The sequence below is a fragment of the Perca flavescens genome, chromosome 21 (genome assembly GCF_004354835.1).
Source record: "Perca flavescens isolate YP-PL-M2 chromosome 21, PFLA_1.0, whole genome shotgun sequence".
Taxonomy (NCBI): Eukaryota; Metazoa; Chordata; class Actinopteri; order Perciformes; family Percidae; genus Perca; species Perca flavescens.
The window spans coordinates 13039107-13056676 of NC_041351.1; the positions used below are offsets into that span (position 1 = coordinate 13039107).

Sequence of the window (17570 nt, forward strand, 5' to 3'; positions counted from 1 at the left end):
ACAGTTAAACAAATCAACAGTGAAAACACCTTAAACTGTGAAATTCCCCTTAATACTTTCCTTTAAAATACACAAAATAAGATGAACTGTTGTATTGCACTTTCACAATCTTTTGAAAACAAGTAATAAATAAAATTAAAATTAGGAGACAAAATCGAAATCGCGATTAAAATTTGAATAATTGCACAGCCCTACTTTACAAATAAAAGTTTATCATGTAGGTAATGCTCTCTGTTGTTAGTGTTTTTAAAGTCAGTGTGTTAATGAGTGATATTTGCTTTCTGAGTGAAAGCTGTTCCCAGTGTTTTGGTCCAACAAGCTTATTTTGAGACACATATGAAGGTGGTTTGAGTGAGTTTTGGAGGTGAGGTTAACTGTTTGACAAAGATGCATGTTGGTAATACAGACTGTATGAAGAGTTTTGAAAAAATGGTTTCAGTATTGCCCGATGCTAGTTAGCAATAAAAAAAAAAAAAACTGTAACATACTGTACTTTACCTTCTTGCAGGCAGAACATGAAGCGTGTGAGTGTCAGATTTTTTTTATACTCTGTGGGTTGTGGGTTCTACATGTGAGGCACAAATTTGGTTCACCTAGTATTTTGCTAAAACAAACTCAAATTTAGTTACAAAGCATCTCTGGAGTCTTTTTTTAATTGTTTGCAACACAAATTGTTCAATAGATAAAACCACTCTCGAGATATAACGCTGTGTGGCAACAAGCAGTCTACATTCTTTTTTTCCGCCTCCATTTCCATCACCGCACCTAATATTTCGTTTTGCAGTGTTAACCAGTTGCTGATAACACAAATATTGACAGCGGTCTTCAGTCTGGGTTAAAGTAAATTGTCTGGTGTCATTGTATGCAGGGAACTCCAAGCAGGGGCTGCGTTGTAAAGCCTGTAAGATGGCGGCCCACCTCTGGTGCTCGTCTGAGCTCTCCCAGAAGCCTTGTAATGGCAAGGTAAGAACACTTCAGACTGACTTATCATCGAGTCTTACTACCACGCAATATGCACTTTTTTATGAAGCGAACAGTTGCACTTGACTGCCCATATAAAATATATTATATAGTAACTCAAAGTTTCTCTGTGTCTGGCACTCTTCTGGAAGCGATATGACACCCAGAGATATGTGGTCATCTAGTGTTAAAAGGGTGTGAAATTCTGAAATGCTCTTTTTAAATCTTTTAAAAGTAGCTTAGATTTGCTACATAGTGAGACAGCAGGGAAATATGTGTAATCAATATATTACTATTATGTTATTATTAGTCTAAATAGTATTAACATTACAGTTATCATATTGATTCACCTTTTTTGTGTACTTTCTTTCTCATAATTGTCAAGGTTTGAAAATCATGTTTTATTATTGTAGTTTCACTGCAATGTCTTGTTCTTATGACACCTGTCCCTGACTTGTGAAAGGGAACAATGCCTCCTTCGAAGTGACTACTCTCATTAGCATAAAATGCTTAATTAGTAGGGTGGCTTTGTATTAATTAATTATATTAACTTTAATGTACCCTTGCTGCTTTGCTCATTTGCTGCAGTTATCCCCCAGTAGCCTGGCTTACCATGGGCAAAACATTTGTTGACATAGCTAATTACATTTTTTATATCTTGTGTATTTGTAAAATGTACAGGAAATGCATGAGTTCTCTGTAGACCAGGGACTAACCCAGAATGCATTGTGTCATTAAACAGCATCTGGATGCTGTAATTGTCTGCCCCTGTCTTGTTAAAAGAGGATAAAGCCCGAGAGGATATAAATGGAATCTGGATTGACCAGAGCTTTGCAAAGTACAATAAGGCACTGGGAAATGTGTGAAAGGGTGGCAGTGGGATCAAATTATCTCCCAACTATAAATGCCATAAGAGGAACAAAAGCTGAGGAGGGTGGCAGTGATAAAGTTTCAGTGGCCAGGTCCCTAATTTTTTTCACTCAGCCTTTTTGTCCTTCCTCCTACATCTGCTGCTCTCCTCTCTTCCTTTCTCTTGTCTGGGTGCTACATTTCCTTCTTCCCCTCTCAACTCTGTTGAAAAATCAATATCTCCCTGTACCAGCTGGTCTGGCTAATTCAGTGTGAAATTCAGTGTGTTTGAGGCACACACAATCCCTCGAGGATATGACATGGCAGGCTCTCGCCAAGCCTTCGGCAGTGTCCTTTTCGATCACTGCACACTTATCAAAGCAAGGATTAGGTATTTTACTGAAACTGGATGGAGTTTGAGGCTCCTTCCTATACGTCTATGTAACTTAATGTCCGGAGTTCACTGACTCTCAACCGAAGTGCGTCATCCAAAGCTTTTGTTGGCGAAGAGGTTGTTTGTGAAATGCTTCACTTCTAATGTATTTGAAGTGCTGCAATTGCTCAGATGATTAGTCTTCATTGTACATATTTTAATTAAATGAAAATGCAGGAAAGACTGGAATGTTTTGTGCAACAATGTCTTGTTGTTGAAGAAATGTTAGTTCGACATCACAATAGAATAAATGTAAGTCCCGTGATTGGTGGGAAAAACGTACATTTCTGAGTAGACTCTTGGGATGACTTGAGGCCAGACATAGCAGCAATGTAGTTGCTGCAGGGAGAAGAGAGCAGAGTCCATTAAAGAGTAGGAGGAGCAGTTCATCTTAATGTGACTAATCATGACTACAGTATATCGGTGCAAGTACTGTATGGAGTCATTCACACTGGGGAAAGGTAACTGAGTACACCTATTCAAGTACTGCACATAAGTACATTTTTAAGGTATTTATAGTTTTTCTATTTTATGTTACTTTATATTTCTACTTCTCTACATTTCAGATGGAAATATTGCACTTTTTACGATACGTTTATGCGTGAGCTACAGTTAATAGATTTTTTTGTCTATTTATATTTACTGCACAAACTAGTTTTTATAACCTAACCTGTTTGAATAGAAGTGACCTGGTGTCATTAATTTTCCCGATTATTGTCATTTCTTTCATTCTAAAGCAGCTGTCCCTTCTGTCAAGATTCTAAACGTATTTCTTGAAAATTCACGTGACAGGTTGATTTCTATAGGAAACAGGTTGAAATAATCTAAGTAGACTGACATATTGTCATTATATTTAGAAAATACACACTCCATAACTAATTCAGATTTTTTGCATAATTTTTTGCAGTGCAAAAAGTCAATGATCATGATATAAAACAGTTAAATGAGTTTCACTTTAATCAGCTACACCATTAAATGGCTGCTTACAGGTGAATCCACAGGTAATAATAAGCCAATAAAATACCATAGAATATGAACACCATTCTGCATAACATGAACTTTTACTTTTGATACGTACTTTTACTCAAATAAAATTTGTAAGTATTTGCACAGTGTGGTGTTGTTACTTTTACTTAAGTAGAGAATCTGAGTTCTTTTTCCACCTCTGGTCATTCATCATAACAAATAATAAAAACACAATTAATTCGGCACAAACTAGAATTTATGTAAAGTAGTGTTATTTATAATGAAAAAAGGAATATCGATGACTGCTGTTCCTTTTGGCTCGCGCTCAACCCATTTGCTGAGTGCACCCATATATGACTGATTGCTTTAAAATATCTCCAGAATCAAGCGGCTAAAATGACTTTGGGATCCTGACAACATTTAGCTAGTCAATGTTAATTAAACTTAAAGATGTATTACCCTTTGATTAAAGAAATAGGCCTGCTGAGCACTGCACAAAAAAAATTGCTTCTGCAGGAAAGCTTGAAATTCACACTCATCCTTACCCAAATTTTTGTGAGTCTCCTTCAGAGTCCAATCTTGGTTTCTGTGAATCTCAAGTGACCAAAGAGTGATATTTCCCCTGGTCTACTCTGCTCTCTTAAACTTCAACAAGTCCAAGATACTCCACAGTCACCATTACTGATATGTTTATATGTAATCGTAGGTGTTTGACGATTGGTTGTGAAAGGGATGTTTCAAGGTTTTTATTGCTGAGGAAATAATTAATCTACCTCCAGTTCTGAGCACGGTTTGTTTCAAATTGCAGCACTGGCAGAGGAGATTAGGCCAATTGCCACTCATTAATTAGTGAAGCATTTTCCAAGTTTATTTACAGAGAGGTCTTTTATTCTGTTTGTGTCCTGTGTTTCCTGTAAAGCACTTTGTGACAAACAGATTAAAACGAGGATAATGAAGATAGTGTTTAGCATTTCTCTGTCTGTACACTAGAGTACTAGTGCGATCGGTTGACAGACAATCGGCCATCATTTGATAATAATTGCTGCCTTTCTCTAGTTAATATCATTGTAAATTGAATATTTGGGGGGTTTGGAAAACAAGCAATTTAATGTTTAATAGTCATCTTGGACTTGAAGGCATTTTTCAGACAATTCATAGACCAAACTGTTAATAAATAAATCAAGAAAATAATTGGCTGATTAATCAATGATTCAAAAATTTACGTAAGCACCTGTGAGATTTATAAATGGGTAAGAATGCTCAATATTTTAAATACTTTACATAACCTATGTTGATAATTTAGAATTTCTAAAGGGTGTCTGAAATATATTATAATTGAATCATTAGTTAAAATACTTATACAACTTTTATGAAATCACTCAATGTTTTCATATAGAGTTCATGCAGTTATTTCAGTGTAGAGGTGAAGTTGGTGTTCTGTAAGAAAAGAGATAAAGAAGAGATTCTGGGCAAATTCTTGTCTGTCAGTCCCAAACAGCCATAACATCACACTCCCTCCGAACCTTAAAGCTATGTTTCATTTTTGGATGCCTTCTGTACTTTTCAGAAGGTCTAAACTCAATCTCAGATCTGTCAAATCACCATGCGTCGTTTTGATTCATTTCCTTTGTGTATAAATATATTTCTTTACTTTGACTTTCAGACACAAACATATAAAATGTTCAACGCCTCACATGCTTCCTTCCCTTAAATCATTGACAGTCAATGGGTAAACAGTGTATGCATTTGTTTATTTTAATTCAAACTAATAAAAGTATTTCCTGGATAAAAAGTGACAAGTTTAACATGGAGCAAATGAATACATGGACTTGTAAATACTGTTTTTGTTTTGATACAATGAAGGTAGTTCAGCCTCTGAACAGGGCGCAGAAAAAGAACTTCTCGATTAAAGATATTATTCTGATGACACGTTATCATCAGCATGCATCACTCACTATAAAACTGATGAAAAGAGATACAGAGATTAGATGATGATCTTTATAAACGGTTTCTATTTGGAGAACACAAAGCAGATTCATTACAGCCTCTGTCAAAAACAGGACTTTGTAATTGTATCTCTTAGACTGATGAGTCATCATGTACTGTAGCTAAACATATCTAAATAGAGAAACACAACTGGATATCAAGTTGTACAGTACCAGAGCTACAATTTGACCGAGCCAGGCCTTTGTGATGCCGCAGTCTGGAATGAATTAGCTTGAAGGCAGAAAAGAAAAAAGTTTAGTCATACTCCATTAGGCATACAGTCATGTGGGGGGGACTTTTCTTCAGAAGCTCCCTGTCAAAGCTAATGGGGAGTGTATTATTGCCACCATCAGTAGGCAATATTACAGTCATAGATCATATTAGCTGATACCCTACATGTGTCAAGGTGTGTGTGTGTGTGTGTGTGTGTGTGTGTGTGTGTGTTTTCTCCTAACCTTATGAAGCAGTTTGACATGCTTCACTGCACCTAAACTTAAATCATACGTTAGTAAACATGCACAGATATTGTTGCTAAATAATTAAAAAGGTTTTGAAGATATGTACACAAATACTCCTTTTCCACCAAGGCGTGCTGGTTCGGCGCCAGAGCCTAGTTTCAAATCAGTTCTTTGTTTTTCAACCACAAAAGCACCAGCTCCGAACCGATAAAAGTGGTTCTTAAGTAGCACCAAATCATTGCTGGGCCAGAAGTAAGAACCGCTTACGTCAGCGGCTGGGGGCGGGGTTACTGTGACTAACAAGACGAACAGAAACTTGTGACCGCCATTTTTGAATTAGCAGATAAACACAATGGACGCGATTTTAAACAAAAACAGCAGTGGTCAGAGGAGGAAACGAGCTGCTTTCTTGCACTATTACGCGCAAACACGTTGGATCCGCTAAGTTTGGATACCGATGTAGGTCCGCAAAGCCATGAACATCAATAGCAAAGCAACGTCCGCCATTGTTGATGGTGTGTTTGTGTTTGGCACTGCCGCGCTAACGTTGCTGGGAAACATGAGACGTATACAGTGACGTAAGACCTGGCTCTGTGCTGGCTCTTTAGCTTGTGGAAAAGCAAACTGGTTCTTTGGAGGCTCGTCAGTCGAACCAACTACAAACCGGCACTAGCTCTGAACCAGCACCTGGTTCTTGTTGATGGAAAAGGGGTTCTTGTACTATCTCTCCCCTGCTTAAATCTGTTGCACAGATTTTACTGTATGTGTGTAAAGTGTTTACATAGTATATACATTGTTTTTGAATTTATTTTAAATTAATTTTTTTACGTTTTTAATTTTGTGATTTTTTTTTTTTTTTTTTTTTTAAACAGTTTATCAAAAAGAAGTAGGAGAATTTTCTCAACCCATATAAGAACAATTAAATCTTTCAAATTAAAAACCAACTTAAGGACAGTACTTGAGTAAATGTACTTGTAGTTACATTCCACCACTGTTTGTATCTTTTATATTGCAGATTTATGTATTCATTCAGACAAGATAAAATAAAAACAAAACAAAATAACATTACAAATAACTTCATCCAGGTGCCGTTTTTGTAATGCAAAATACCTGCATCAAAGTCATTTGTAGGAGATTTCTGTTGATACTTGCACATTTTCAGACACTCTCACTCATCTCACATATCTCTCCCAGATAAAACCACACAGGTATTGTCTTACAGCAAAGTATTGCATCTGTCTTTTTTTCGCCTCAAGTAACGTTTCTCCTTATGTGGTCCTCCCTCTCCTGTCTCCCCATCTCTCTGATGGCATGTCAGACAGGAGCTTTCAAGAGAAACTTCAGCTCTCCTCTGTTAACCACTGATACGCTGGGCGTGGTCAGAGAGGCTCCTGCTGCCCAAGGTGAGTGATGGAAACGCTGGCTGATTTCTCCTAACACCAAACAAATACAATCTCAGGATGACTAATCACCATGTCTGTGGCCTTCGATCCTTGATGCCTGACAGTCGTGTGTGTGTGTGTGTGTGTGTGTGTGTTTTGTAGTGTCAGCTATAAAACTGCACCTGTGTTGCTCTGTGTCTGTGTGTAGAGGCAGATAATGGCATTGTTGACCCTGTGTATGAGGCACTGCGCTATGGGACGTCGCTGGCTCAGATGAGTCGCTCCAGCTTCAGCAGTATCTCAGAGTCGCCCTGTCATGAGGTATAAAAACACACATAAAACCCCATGCATTCATATAAATTCATGTTGACATTAATCGTACCAAGAATTTTGCTGACTTTGCCGTCTGCAACTGTTTCTTTATTATAGGCAGAAGAACTGCAAGACAAACTAGAAAACCAACCAATAGCTGAAGAGGAGCACATCCCAGGAAGTAAGTCAAATAATTTTCCTTTGAATTTCTAACTGATAAGTTGGCAGCGTCTAAGATGAACACTGAAAAGCCTTAAAGGAATAGTTTGACATTTTGGGAAATACAATTGTTTGCTCTCTTTCCGAAAGGTAAATGAGAAGATTAAGTCCGCTCTCATGTCTACTTAAGATATAAAGTTACTTGCAGCAGGCAGTTAGCTTAGCTCAACACAAAAACTGGAAACTGGAGGATATAGCTAGCCTGGTGCTGTCCAAAAGCTGCGTAATTCACCTAAAGCTCACTATTATTAACACATTATATCCCATTTGTAAAATTCGTACAAAAACGATTAATCAAACAAGATAAAATGTGTTAATTGGTGAACTTTATTGTATTTTCCCCACTGGGATCAATAAAAAGTATAAATTATTATAAATTAAAATTAAATTAACTTTAGAGGGGGATTTTGTTACCTTTTGCACAGAGCCAAGCTAGCTGTTTTCCACTGTTTCTAGGCTATGTGCAAAGCTAAGCTAGCTAAAAGAGCCCTTAAATCCTTTTGAACAAAATAATTTACACCACCAAAAACAATGCAATGGTCCTGTATACGGATACAGATTTACAGTATCTGTAAATTTACACAAAACCTTTTGGGAAGGATCCATTTTATTTCTAAGATATATGATGTACGAATTACATGTTTGTGGCTAAATATCAGAATATTAAAGAACTACATTTGTGTGTGTGTGTGTGTGTGTGTGTGTGTGTGTGTGTTCCCCTCCACAGTACTGTAACCTCTCTGTCTTTAGTCCCAGGAGAAGGGATTATCTGTGTTTGTATTGCGGCCACTTTACAGTAAATAACTTTGACTTCTGCCTTCCTTCTGTTTGCTGCAAAGTGACAAGACCTCTCTGTATCCCTCTCTTTTTTTCTTTCTCCTGCACCCACACTCTATCCCTCCTTTCTCTGTTTTTACACCTGACCCTTCTTTCTATCACACATTTTGTCTTTCCTTCTCCTTTTCTTTTCCATCTCTGTCTTTCCAGTGCTTACCCCTCCTGAAAGCGAGAAGGCTGATTCAGAAGACAGGGTCAGCCTGAAGGTGTGTAGTCAGCACTCATCTCTTCTTTCAGCCTGTTTTTTCTTGGTGAAAATACACTCTGTCAACCCCCTTCAAACTCTTCATCCTTTTCACTCAGTTTCGACATTAGAAAACATACAGATAACAATCTTATTTCTCTCTCTCTCTCTCTCTCTCTCTCTCTCTCTCTCTCTCTCTCTCTCTCTCTCTCTCTCTCTCTCTCTCTCTCGTTTGATACTCCTTTTCATCAGACTCCTAAGAAAGTAGAGGTCCACTCCGTCCACACATATGTGGCGCTATACAAGTTTCTGCCTCAGGAGAAGAACGACTTGGAACTACAGTCAGTCCAATTTCTTTGCATACTGTACATGGGAGCTATCCGATGAATGAGGAGGAAGCATGTACCTGGCCAAAATTTACTGACATTCACACACCATCTGTCTCCTCAGCGGGTTCGAAGCCGACCCGTGGCCCTTTGCTGCATGTCATCCTCTCTCTCCCCCGTTTCCTGTCCCTCTTCAGCTGTTCTAAAGAAAGGGAAAAACATATCTTAAAGTAGGAAATAAGAAAAAAGGAGAGTTTTTGTATGTTGGTAGGTGCAGGAAACTGCTGATTGTGGTATAACACCCACCCCTAATCTGGAGGATGCGCTCATCACATGGACAGAGCAGTCCAGTTTCCTTCAAAAATAACTTTAATGTCATTCTGACATTTGCAGTACTTTACATAAAATGTGAAAAATTAGTTAGAAAACAAACCGGTATATAATGACATCAGTGTGGAGTGATCCCTGGCTAATGTAGCCTGATCTTCTAACTTATATGTGAGACTCACATTTAAAACATAACTTCATATGAAAACAAATAGCAAAATGCTGCTTAAAAGGTCCTTACTGTGGCATTGATCGTTACACTTACATTTTTCTGTTTAAGGAATATTTTTGGGGAAATACACTTATTCACTTTTTTGTTGAGAGGATTTACACCACTTTCATGTCTGTACACTTGCTAGGAAGCTAGAGGCAGCAGCCGCTTAGCTTAGCATCAAAGACTGGGAGCAGGGGGAATAGCTAGCCTGGTTCCAGCAGGAAACTCCTCAAAGATGTATGTTTTGTACAGATGAAACGAACAAGATATAGAGCCAGGCCAGTTTCCCCTTGCTTCAAATCTTTATGCTAAGCTATTGTTTGCTGGCTTAAGCTTTCTATTTAGCCTTCAGCAGACTGATCTCATGAAGTGGTGTATGCATGACACGCCAATTCGTATGCCATTTTTGGAGTGTTATCAAGACGCATACTCGCTTTTTAGCATGTTTATCAATGCCATTTGGCCTCCATTGACTTACATTACTTTGCAATTGCGTGTGAATTTACGCCGTAGCAAGTAGTATGAATGGGGAAAAATCCGCGTAGGGAGGCTGGTCGGGGTGGTGGAACACTGGACATTCACCCAGGAGACCGGGGATCGTCTTCCGCATGTCACGTTTCCTAAACCCAACCCCGTTCTTCTTTTCTTAAACCCAACCAGTTCTTCTTTTCCTAAACCCAACCCATTTGTATACGGCGCTCAAAATGTGTAAGAAAGTGGCGTGTATGTTTACGTCCGCTGTATACAGCGTAGACATTCACACGGATAGCTCAAAATGCATACAGATATCACGCCACTTGGCTTAAGAAAGTGGGTGTGTATGTTTACGCAAAGTTATGATGTCATGTTGCATTCAGATATTAACTCAGCAAGAAAGTGAATACGCGTATTTACCAAAATCTGGTGGTTAAAAATGGTGGTTAAAAAATGGTAATGGTTAAAAAAAAATGTATACAAGTCTTCTCATCGAGCACTTTGTTTGACTGTGTTTTTCCTCCAGACCTGGCGACCGAGTTCAAGTCACAGATGACTCCAATGAGGATTGGTGGAAGGTGGGCTGTGAAAAAAATCTTTCTATTTCAATGCACTTGAAGTGAATAAAATGTTATCACTACAAATCTCCAGATTGCCTTTGAATAGATACTACAGTAACACACACAGACTTCAGTTAGATGGCCGTACAATCAGTTGAAGTTCTTCCATTCAAAGCAGAGCTGTTCAGAGACAGTAAGACTACAGAGTTGCTGGATGTGCTTGAAGGACAGCAGCAGGTGTAGGTATTAGCAGAGCTAGTTATTGTGAAGAGGAAAAGAGAAAGAAGACAGATTGCAGTCAGTGTTTACTGAGCCAGCTGAAGATCTCAACCTTTCACGTCTTTTTACATAATCTAAATACCTGGAAAAAGTACCACTAGAGATATACACTTCAATAAAATGGCAGCCAAGTAACTACTGTATATTTATATTGCTTATATTACTGGTGTAAAGAGTTATCTATTTAATCTAAATAGTCATCTAAAGAGTTACCTAGAGGTTGCTGAAACCTGAAAAGAGAGATGAGGTCCAATCTGATTACATGACAAAACAAAACCTCTTCTTCTCAAACTGTAATGGGTGTGATTTTAAATTAGTACAATATTACATATAACAACATAGAACAGATGTAAAATGGTACACAATTATAAAAATAAACTTTCTTATAGTATTGAGTTATTTCCACCCATGCAAACCCATTCCATTACAGAAAACTGGCACTTAAACCCCTTCTGCCATTTTAGTGTCAACACACCTCTGCTAAATGTGGAGGAACCAACATCTGGACATGAGCAAAATAGCAAACTGGGCACCCAGGGGCTTTGCCTGCCTGTGTGCAAGAGTCTCTAAAGAGAATAGGAAGGGATTAGGGCTCCACAAATGCAGATGCTTTTTGGTCTAATACTGGCGTTGCTAATTAAGGAACAAAAGCATTCTTTTTATTTCTATTTTTCAGCTAATTATGATGGTTTATTTAAATCAAAATGTGTTACTGTGTTATGAATGTGATGCATATTTAGGCAACCAGCCAAGTAAACAGAAATGAAAACGCAAAGAATCTAATTGCGTATGTTCAGCCAAGGACTGTCAAGTGCTGTAGTGCAAGCTGCCTGTGTTGGGTTTGTGTTTTGTGTTAAGACGTAAGCAGGCAGACAATTGAAATACGGTCGTTCCTTTTTGTCAACAAGGTGGAAAATTGTGGCTTATTACGGGAGTAGTCAGCATCATACATTTTTGTACTACAAGCAATTAAGAGCCTTTTTTTTCCCCATTGTAGCCAAAACAGAACAGAAAATATCTATTTATAAGTGTGTACATGTTTGGGTGTGTTTACCAGGGGAAAAGCAGAGACAAGGTGGGATTATTCCCGGCCAACTTTGTGCAGCGGGTCCGCCCTGGTGAGCGTGTGTGGAAGGTCACTGATGGTTTCCACGGCAACCGAGACAAAGGCCAGATGACTGTAAAAGAAGCCCAGGTGAACATACAGTTTTCCTCTCTCTCACACACACTGGATACATTTTTAATTGTATGCAAATTCATGCAGAAAACTGCTGAGATTACAGAGGGCAGCATGTTGTGGCTTCCAATGCAGCTAATTTTTTGCCTCAGTCCACAAACTCTCTCACATTACTGAATGTCACTTGCTCCTCCTGCTCCATGCTCCTCTCCCCCCTCCCTCCCTCACCCACTCCCCCTCTGCAGATCTGTGTGGGGAAGAACGAGGAGATTGACGGTTTCCTTCGGCTGAGCAGCGGGAAGAAGAGAGGCTTGGTCCCTGTGACGTATCTGCTAGAAATATGATGACAGTGCACCTCTCCTTGACCCTCAGTTTGATAAAGAAGTTCACTATGACGGAGGAATACTCAGGAGTGTTTACCAGACACCTCACTGACTGACAACCACCCACCTCCACCCCTCCAAAAAAGTGGCAGTGAATTAGAAGCTTGAGTGGACGACGATCCGCTTTTTACTGCAGAAGCTTTTAAGACTTAAAGGAGGTGGGGGGGTCTCCAGAGTTCTTTAGAGCTACTTTTCTTGTAGCACAACTTTACTTTGTGTGGTTTTAAACACACTCACCAACAGAAATGTAGCATCATGTTGAAGAGGATAGTGTGCAGGAAGTCTGGCTACCTCGCTAGCCATTTTAATTGGTCATCCATCTGTGAAAAAGGGGAGAGGACTAACTTACTTTGATGCCAAGGTTTATCCAAGCCTTGTGAACTGTCTTCATTTCACTGTGTAGAAAAAACAAGACGTACAAGATGTGAAAGATTGTAGCTGTTTATTTTAGTGGCTTGTGCTTTTTCACCTTTTAGCAGATTTTGTTTAGTAGATTCAACTGAAGGTATAAACATGACGATCCAGTTTTGTATGTGCAGCTGACAATGTGCACACGTCTGCTGTTGTAATATGGATTCATGAGGTGCATGTGTGTCAATCCGACTCAGTCTAGAAAATGATTCAGGTATTACATTGTGTGTATGTACAATTTAAAAAAAAAAAAAAAAAAAAAAAAAAAAAAAAAAAAAAATTATTAAGTCTTCTTTGCTACAACTTGGTCAAATGAAAGTCATACCACACACACTGGGATTTTCTGTATTTCAGACTGCTCTCCAGTGATTAGATTACTGTACATTTGTGCTCTTCACAGCTCCGATGTGACAAATGCTTTGCGTGCACTTGGGGGAGCTTTTTTCCTCAGTACGCCCTTCAATGACACTACACCCACTAACACAAGTAACAGTTTACTTTGTACCTTGGAACTCTAAAATCAGCCATTAGAAGCCGCTTCCTGTCATTATATCGTCAGTATTGTTTATCTGTATGTATAGTCCTGTAATATTAGCTGTCATATCCAGTTGTGTACTACAACGTGACGATGGTGTGCTGTCTCGACTTTCTGATGCTTTTCTTGCATGTAGGAGTAAAGCAAAGAAATACTGTTATTCAGGATGACGGATAAAAAAAAAAAAACTTAGTGTTATTTGTCAAAAGAGGGGTGAAGGCTTTTCAAACATTCAGTCTCTCAGAAGGTCATGTTCCAAACGTCAGCTGTCAAAAATGTGCTGAATTTTTTATGAATGGCTAATGTTTCTCCCAGCACACGATTACTTTTATGTAACTCTGAGAGACTTTTATTGTTTCCATTATTTAAGGTGATTTAAGGCAAATTCACCACATGCCATTTGATTTATTGCTCTGTCATTATAAACCATAAGGCAGTGACAAATTGCCTTTGTTGTGGCAATAACTGTAAATCAAGATATTACATTATTTGTAAATAGCCTTATAAAGATACTGTGTATATATATATATATATATATATATATTGGCTCTGAATGGCGCTCTGACCAAGAGGTTTGCAGGTCTCCAGGAGCCAACTAAGGGCATTAATCTCAGTTTATTTATTGTCCCACTTACCAATGTATGCATCTCTTCGCTCAATTAACATCAAGCCCTGTCAGCACAAATCTTTTCAAAAACTATGCACAACAGTTCTAGTCACTCACTTTATTTTGTACTCCGCTTATTTCCAGTGTAGCCACACGTGTCTGTATACTGTATACCTGTGCTTTTGCAAAATATTTGAATTTGGACTCCAGCTTTTTTCCAGCAAGTGTCCATCTTGGATTAGTCTGCACCATTCTACTCTTAAACATTACATTCACTGGCTAGAACCAAGATTGGCTCAGGATCAGTATTAACCAGGTGAATTCCCTTTCTCACCTTAATGCACACTACCAGGCTAGTTCTTTGCATGGCTAGCTGCCCTTTGATCCTCACATTCTTTCAATAAAGTCAGATGAACTGTCAAATTGTGTGCTTTTTTTTATTTGAGATAATAATTCATAGGCTACTTTGTTCCTCAGTTCTTTTCTTTGTACTGTTACTCTAAAGCCAATAGTGGAAGTATTTAAATAAGTTACTGTACTTAATTAAAAGCAATACAACACTAAAAAAATGACCCCAGTCAAATCTGTCCATCCCTCTTGTGGTTAAACTATGTTCTGTCCTGGCCTGGCCTGGCCTGGCCTTGATTGACCCTAATCAGATGGTGACCCTGGCATGCACACTTCTTCATGAGTTGATGTGATAAATGACCGGAGGATTGGGCGTCATATTTCACTGTGTTTAATCAGTTTGTAGAAGACATGTATCCAAACTGTGACCTCACTGTGAAGGACATCTCTCACAGAGGAACTGGCAAATGATCAATGCCACAACCAGATTTTATTAATAAAACCAAATGTACTGTACACATTTTTAACAAGACTAAGAGTCTACAGACATGCTAGCGGCTCTGTGAGGCTGTACTTAGTCACAGTGGTGCTTTGAGCTCAGTGCTAACATGCTGATGTTTAGCAGGTATAGTGTTTAGAATGCTAGCATTTGCTATAATTAGCGCAAAACCCAATGCTGAGTCCAATGGGAATGTCATTAATTTTGCATGAATTTGGTCATAAACCAGTAGTATCGGACACATTTTTTACCTGATATTGGCACAATCTGCAAAGTCAAGTGGTTGCTAAAATTCATCCAAGGTGGAAATGGATGTCTGGGCAAAGTTCATGTTCATGTCCATACATCGAATAGTTGTTGAGATATTCAGTCTGGACCAAAGGGGTGGACAAACTGACAGAGAGAGCAACATTGCTATCCACATAGCTGCTAGCATGGCTAAACAACTATAAAGAATAAATGGTCCTTCTTTCATCCACCCACTTTTGCCTGCTATGTACTGAAATGCACTAATTTAAAGCTGAAAGTCTGCACTTTAACCTCATATTCAATAAGTAATTTTACACCTAAATTCATAAGCTATTAAATCCAAACAGAACATTTCTCCCTTCATGGCTACAGAAATACACTGAGATCTTTCATGTGACTTGACAGTGCAGAGCCTGGGAAGACTTCTTGTTCTTAATGACCATAAATAATAAGATTAACTCCCAATAAAATTAATTGGAAACGGAGGAGCTTCTGGCAGGCCATAGACTAAGCTGGCAAAGAGAGTGTTGTGTGTCCATGTGTGTGTGCTGTGTGTGTCCTTGCTGGGGTGTGAGGAACATTTCTCAAATCATGACCCAGTTATGTTATCAAATTGGATCAAATGGGATTTTCGTCTCTGTAGAGAAAGAGAGACAGACGTGTGCAACTGGCAGTACATCAAGCTACTCTTACATTTCATAAAATTGCTGACTTTGGTGCCCAAGATGGCATGGTGCACTCAACTTACTGTACCACGCTCTCTCTTTCACGACAATGAGCAGAGGAGGTTGAAATCCCCTGAAAACAGGCAGCAATAAGCAGAGAATATAAGGCTGAGTGTCTGTCTTTCCCTTTGCAAATCATTTTCACTCCTCTTTCATGCTACATCCATCAACATCACGGCAAGACACTAAAGTGTTTAGTTTGGGGCAACAAATCCTAACCAAGAGTATCAAAGAGGCTGGTCCTGTACGTATCATGCCCACTCCATAAAGTAAAATGGCTCATTAAATGTGTGATTTGTCACACAATCATCTCCTATCCTATAATGTTCACACTCACTTCTTTGCATCTTTCAAAGCTGAGAAACAGCTGCTGGACAGACTCGCAGTAGGGGTGATGATAGCAGCGCAAGGGCGTTAGCCATGAGCAGGAATATAGCAACAATGCAAATTCTGGAAGAAAATCCGTGCTCAAAATAGCACTTGATTATATAGCCAGGCAGAAGGATGAGGATAGCACTGTCAGAGGAAAATCAGAGGAAAAGCTTTCTAGTGCTTGGCAGACGCAAAGAAAAAAAATCTTACAGACCCCTTCATCAAACACAGGCAATTAAAATAAGCTCCTATCCCACACTTCCTCTTACTGTCTGTTTAATTCAGTGTATGTGAGAGGATATTACACACAAATCTATACAAGGCTTGAAATATGAAAATATTGCTTCAGTTTACGTAATACACACTGTCATATCATACTTTGTGGACGTTTCCTGGAATCTTAGAAAATGCTGTTCGGTCAGTTGGCTCACACTGAACCAAAACTAACCATGCGTTCCAATTCCCATATTACTATACTATGTACCATCTACTATACTAAAATACCAGGATGTCCTACTGCATCCGGTCGGATTTTGCAGTATGCAAGCCAGCATGCTTTTCTAGCTATTCAGACCCACAATCCTTTGCACAGCATATATGAGCAAGAGGCGCAATGTTATGAAGAAGTAGTATGTCCCAATTGTATGCATACTGCATGACACAGTGCTTACTTTATAAGGGGAACTGCAGTACATACTAAAAGTACAAAAGAAAAAGTATGCAATTTGGAACTTATTGACCCTCCCTCCAGCCAAATTCCCACTTCCCTAAACCCATGTCCATTCTCTACCTGTCCACCAAATGTCCTCAGACTCTTGCACCTGCGTCATTCCCTCATCCACCTGCTCACCTGTTTCCACTTTCCCTCGTCAGCCCCATTTCCACTCATTCGCTGTCAGAATGTTACAGTTGCAAACTTGCTTGTCTTGTGTTTTTGCTTTTGAGCTTCTGTTGCCTGAACCTTAACCTGGACCAGTACCTGCCGAAATAGAAGGAAAATATCTGTGACACATTGTTCAGCTTTGGCTTTAACTAGCTGTAATCACACTCTGATTTGTTCCCCTGATTTTAAATTGGCAACACTCTGAACCTAAAAAAAAAGTAATTGTTCCTCTTCTGGGTCTTAAGTTGTCACCATCGTGTTCCATCCATTTTTCCAGACCCCTGGCCAACTGGACCATTAAAAATGAAGAAGGTACATGGAGATGGCATGTTTAATGCATGGTCACATCTCCTGCCTCGGAGGCTTACCTCCGCTTTCTCAGGATGCTGCTTGCACAAACACACTCTCAGTGACAGGGATGAAGCACCACGTGGCAGAATCCAGAGGTAAGAGACAGTACACTGAGTTCCAGGGCTTCGAGTCTGAATGGTGAAAAGTCAGCGCATATCCTCTTGAGTTGATCTTAGAGGTTGAGCAGGACGGAGAAAATAGGCCCCGGGGTTGACACATGAAATGTCTTTGAAGCATGCTACACTGGGAATGGTAGATTTAAAT

The 17570-nt window shown here is 39.1% G+C and overlaps 1 protein-coding gene across 1 annotated transcript in view; it reads left to right on the top strand.

The window, feature by feature from the left end:
- Window positions 1-13775, top strand: part of LOC114548137 (SH3 and cysteine-rich domain-containing protein 2) — a 35058-nt gene extending 21283 nt beyond the window's left edge. Inside the window, exons 3-11 of the mRNA XM_028567889.1 lie at window positions 869-963; window positions 6971-7055; window positions 7243-7355; window positions 7464-7527; window positions 8553-8608; window positions 8839-8927; window positions 10454-10505; window positions 11824-11961; window positions 12189-13775. Of these exons, the coding sequence (XP_028423690.1) occupies window positions 869-963; window positions 6971-7055; window positions 7243-7355; window positions 7464-7527; window positions 8553-8608; window positions 8839-8927; window positions 10454-10505; window positions 11824-11961; window positions 12189-12287 (791 nt within the window). The 3' untranslated portion in view covers window positions 12288-13775. The remainder of the gene's footprint in view (window positions 1-868; window positions 964-6970; window positions 7056-7242; window positions 7356-7463; window positions 7528-8552; window positions 8609-8838; window positions 8928-10453; window positions 10506-11823; window positions 11962-12188) is intronic.
- Window positions 13776-17570: the final 3795 nt, after the last annotated feature.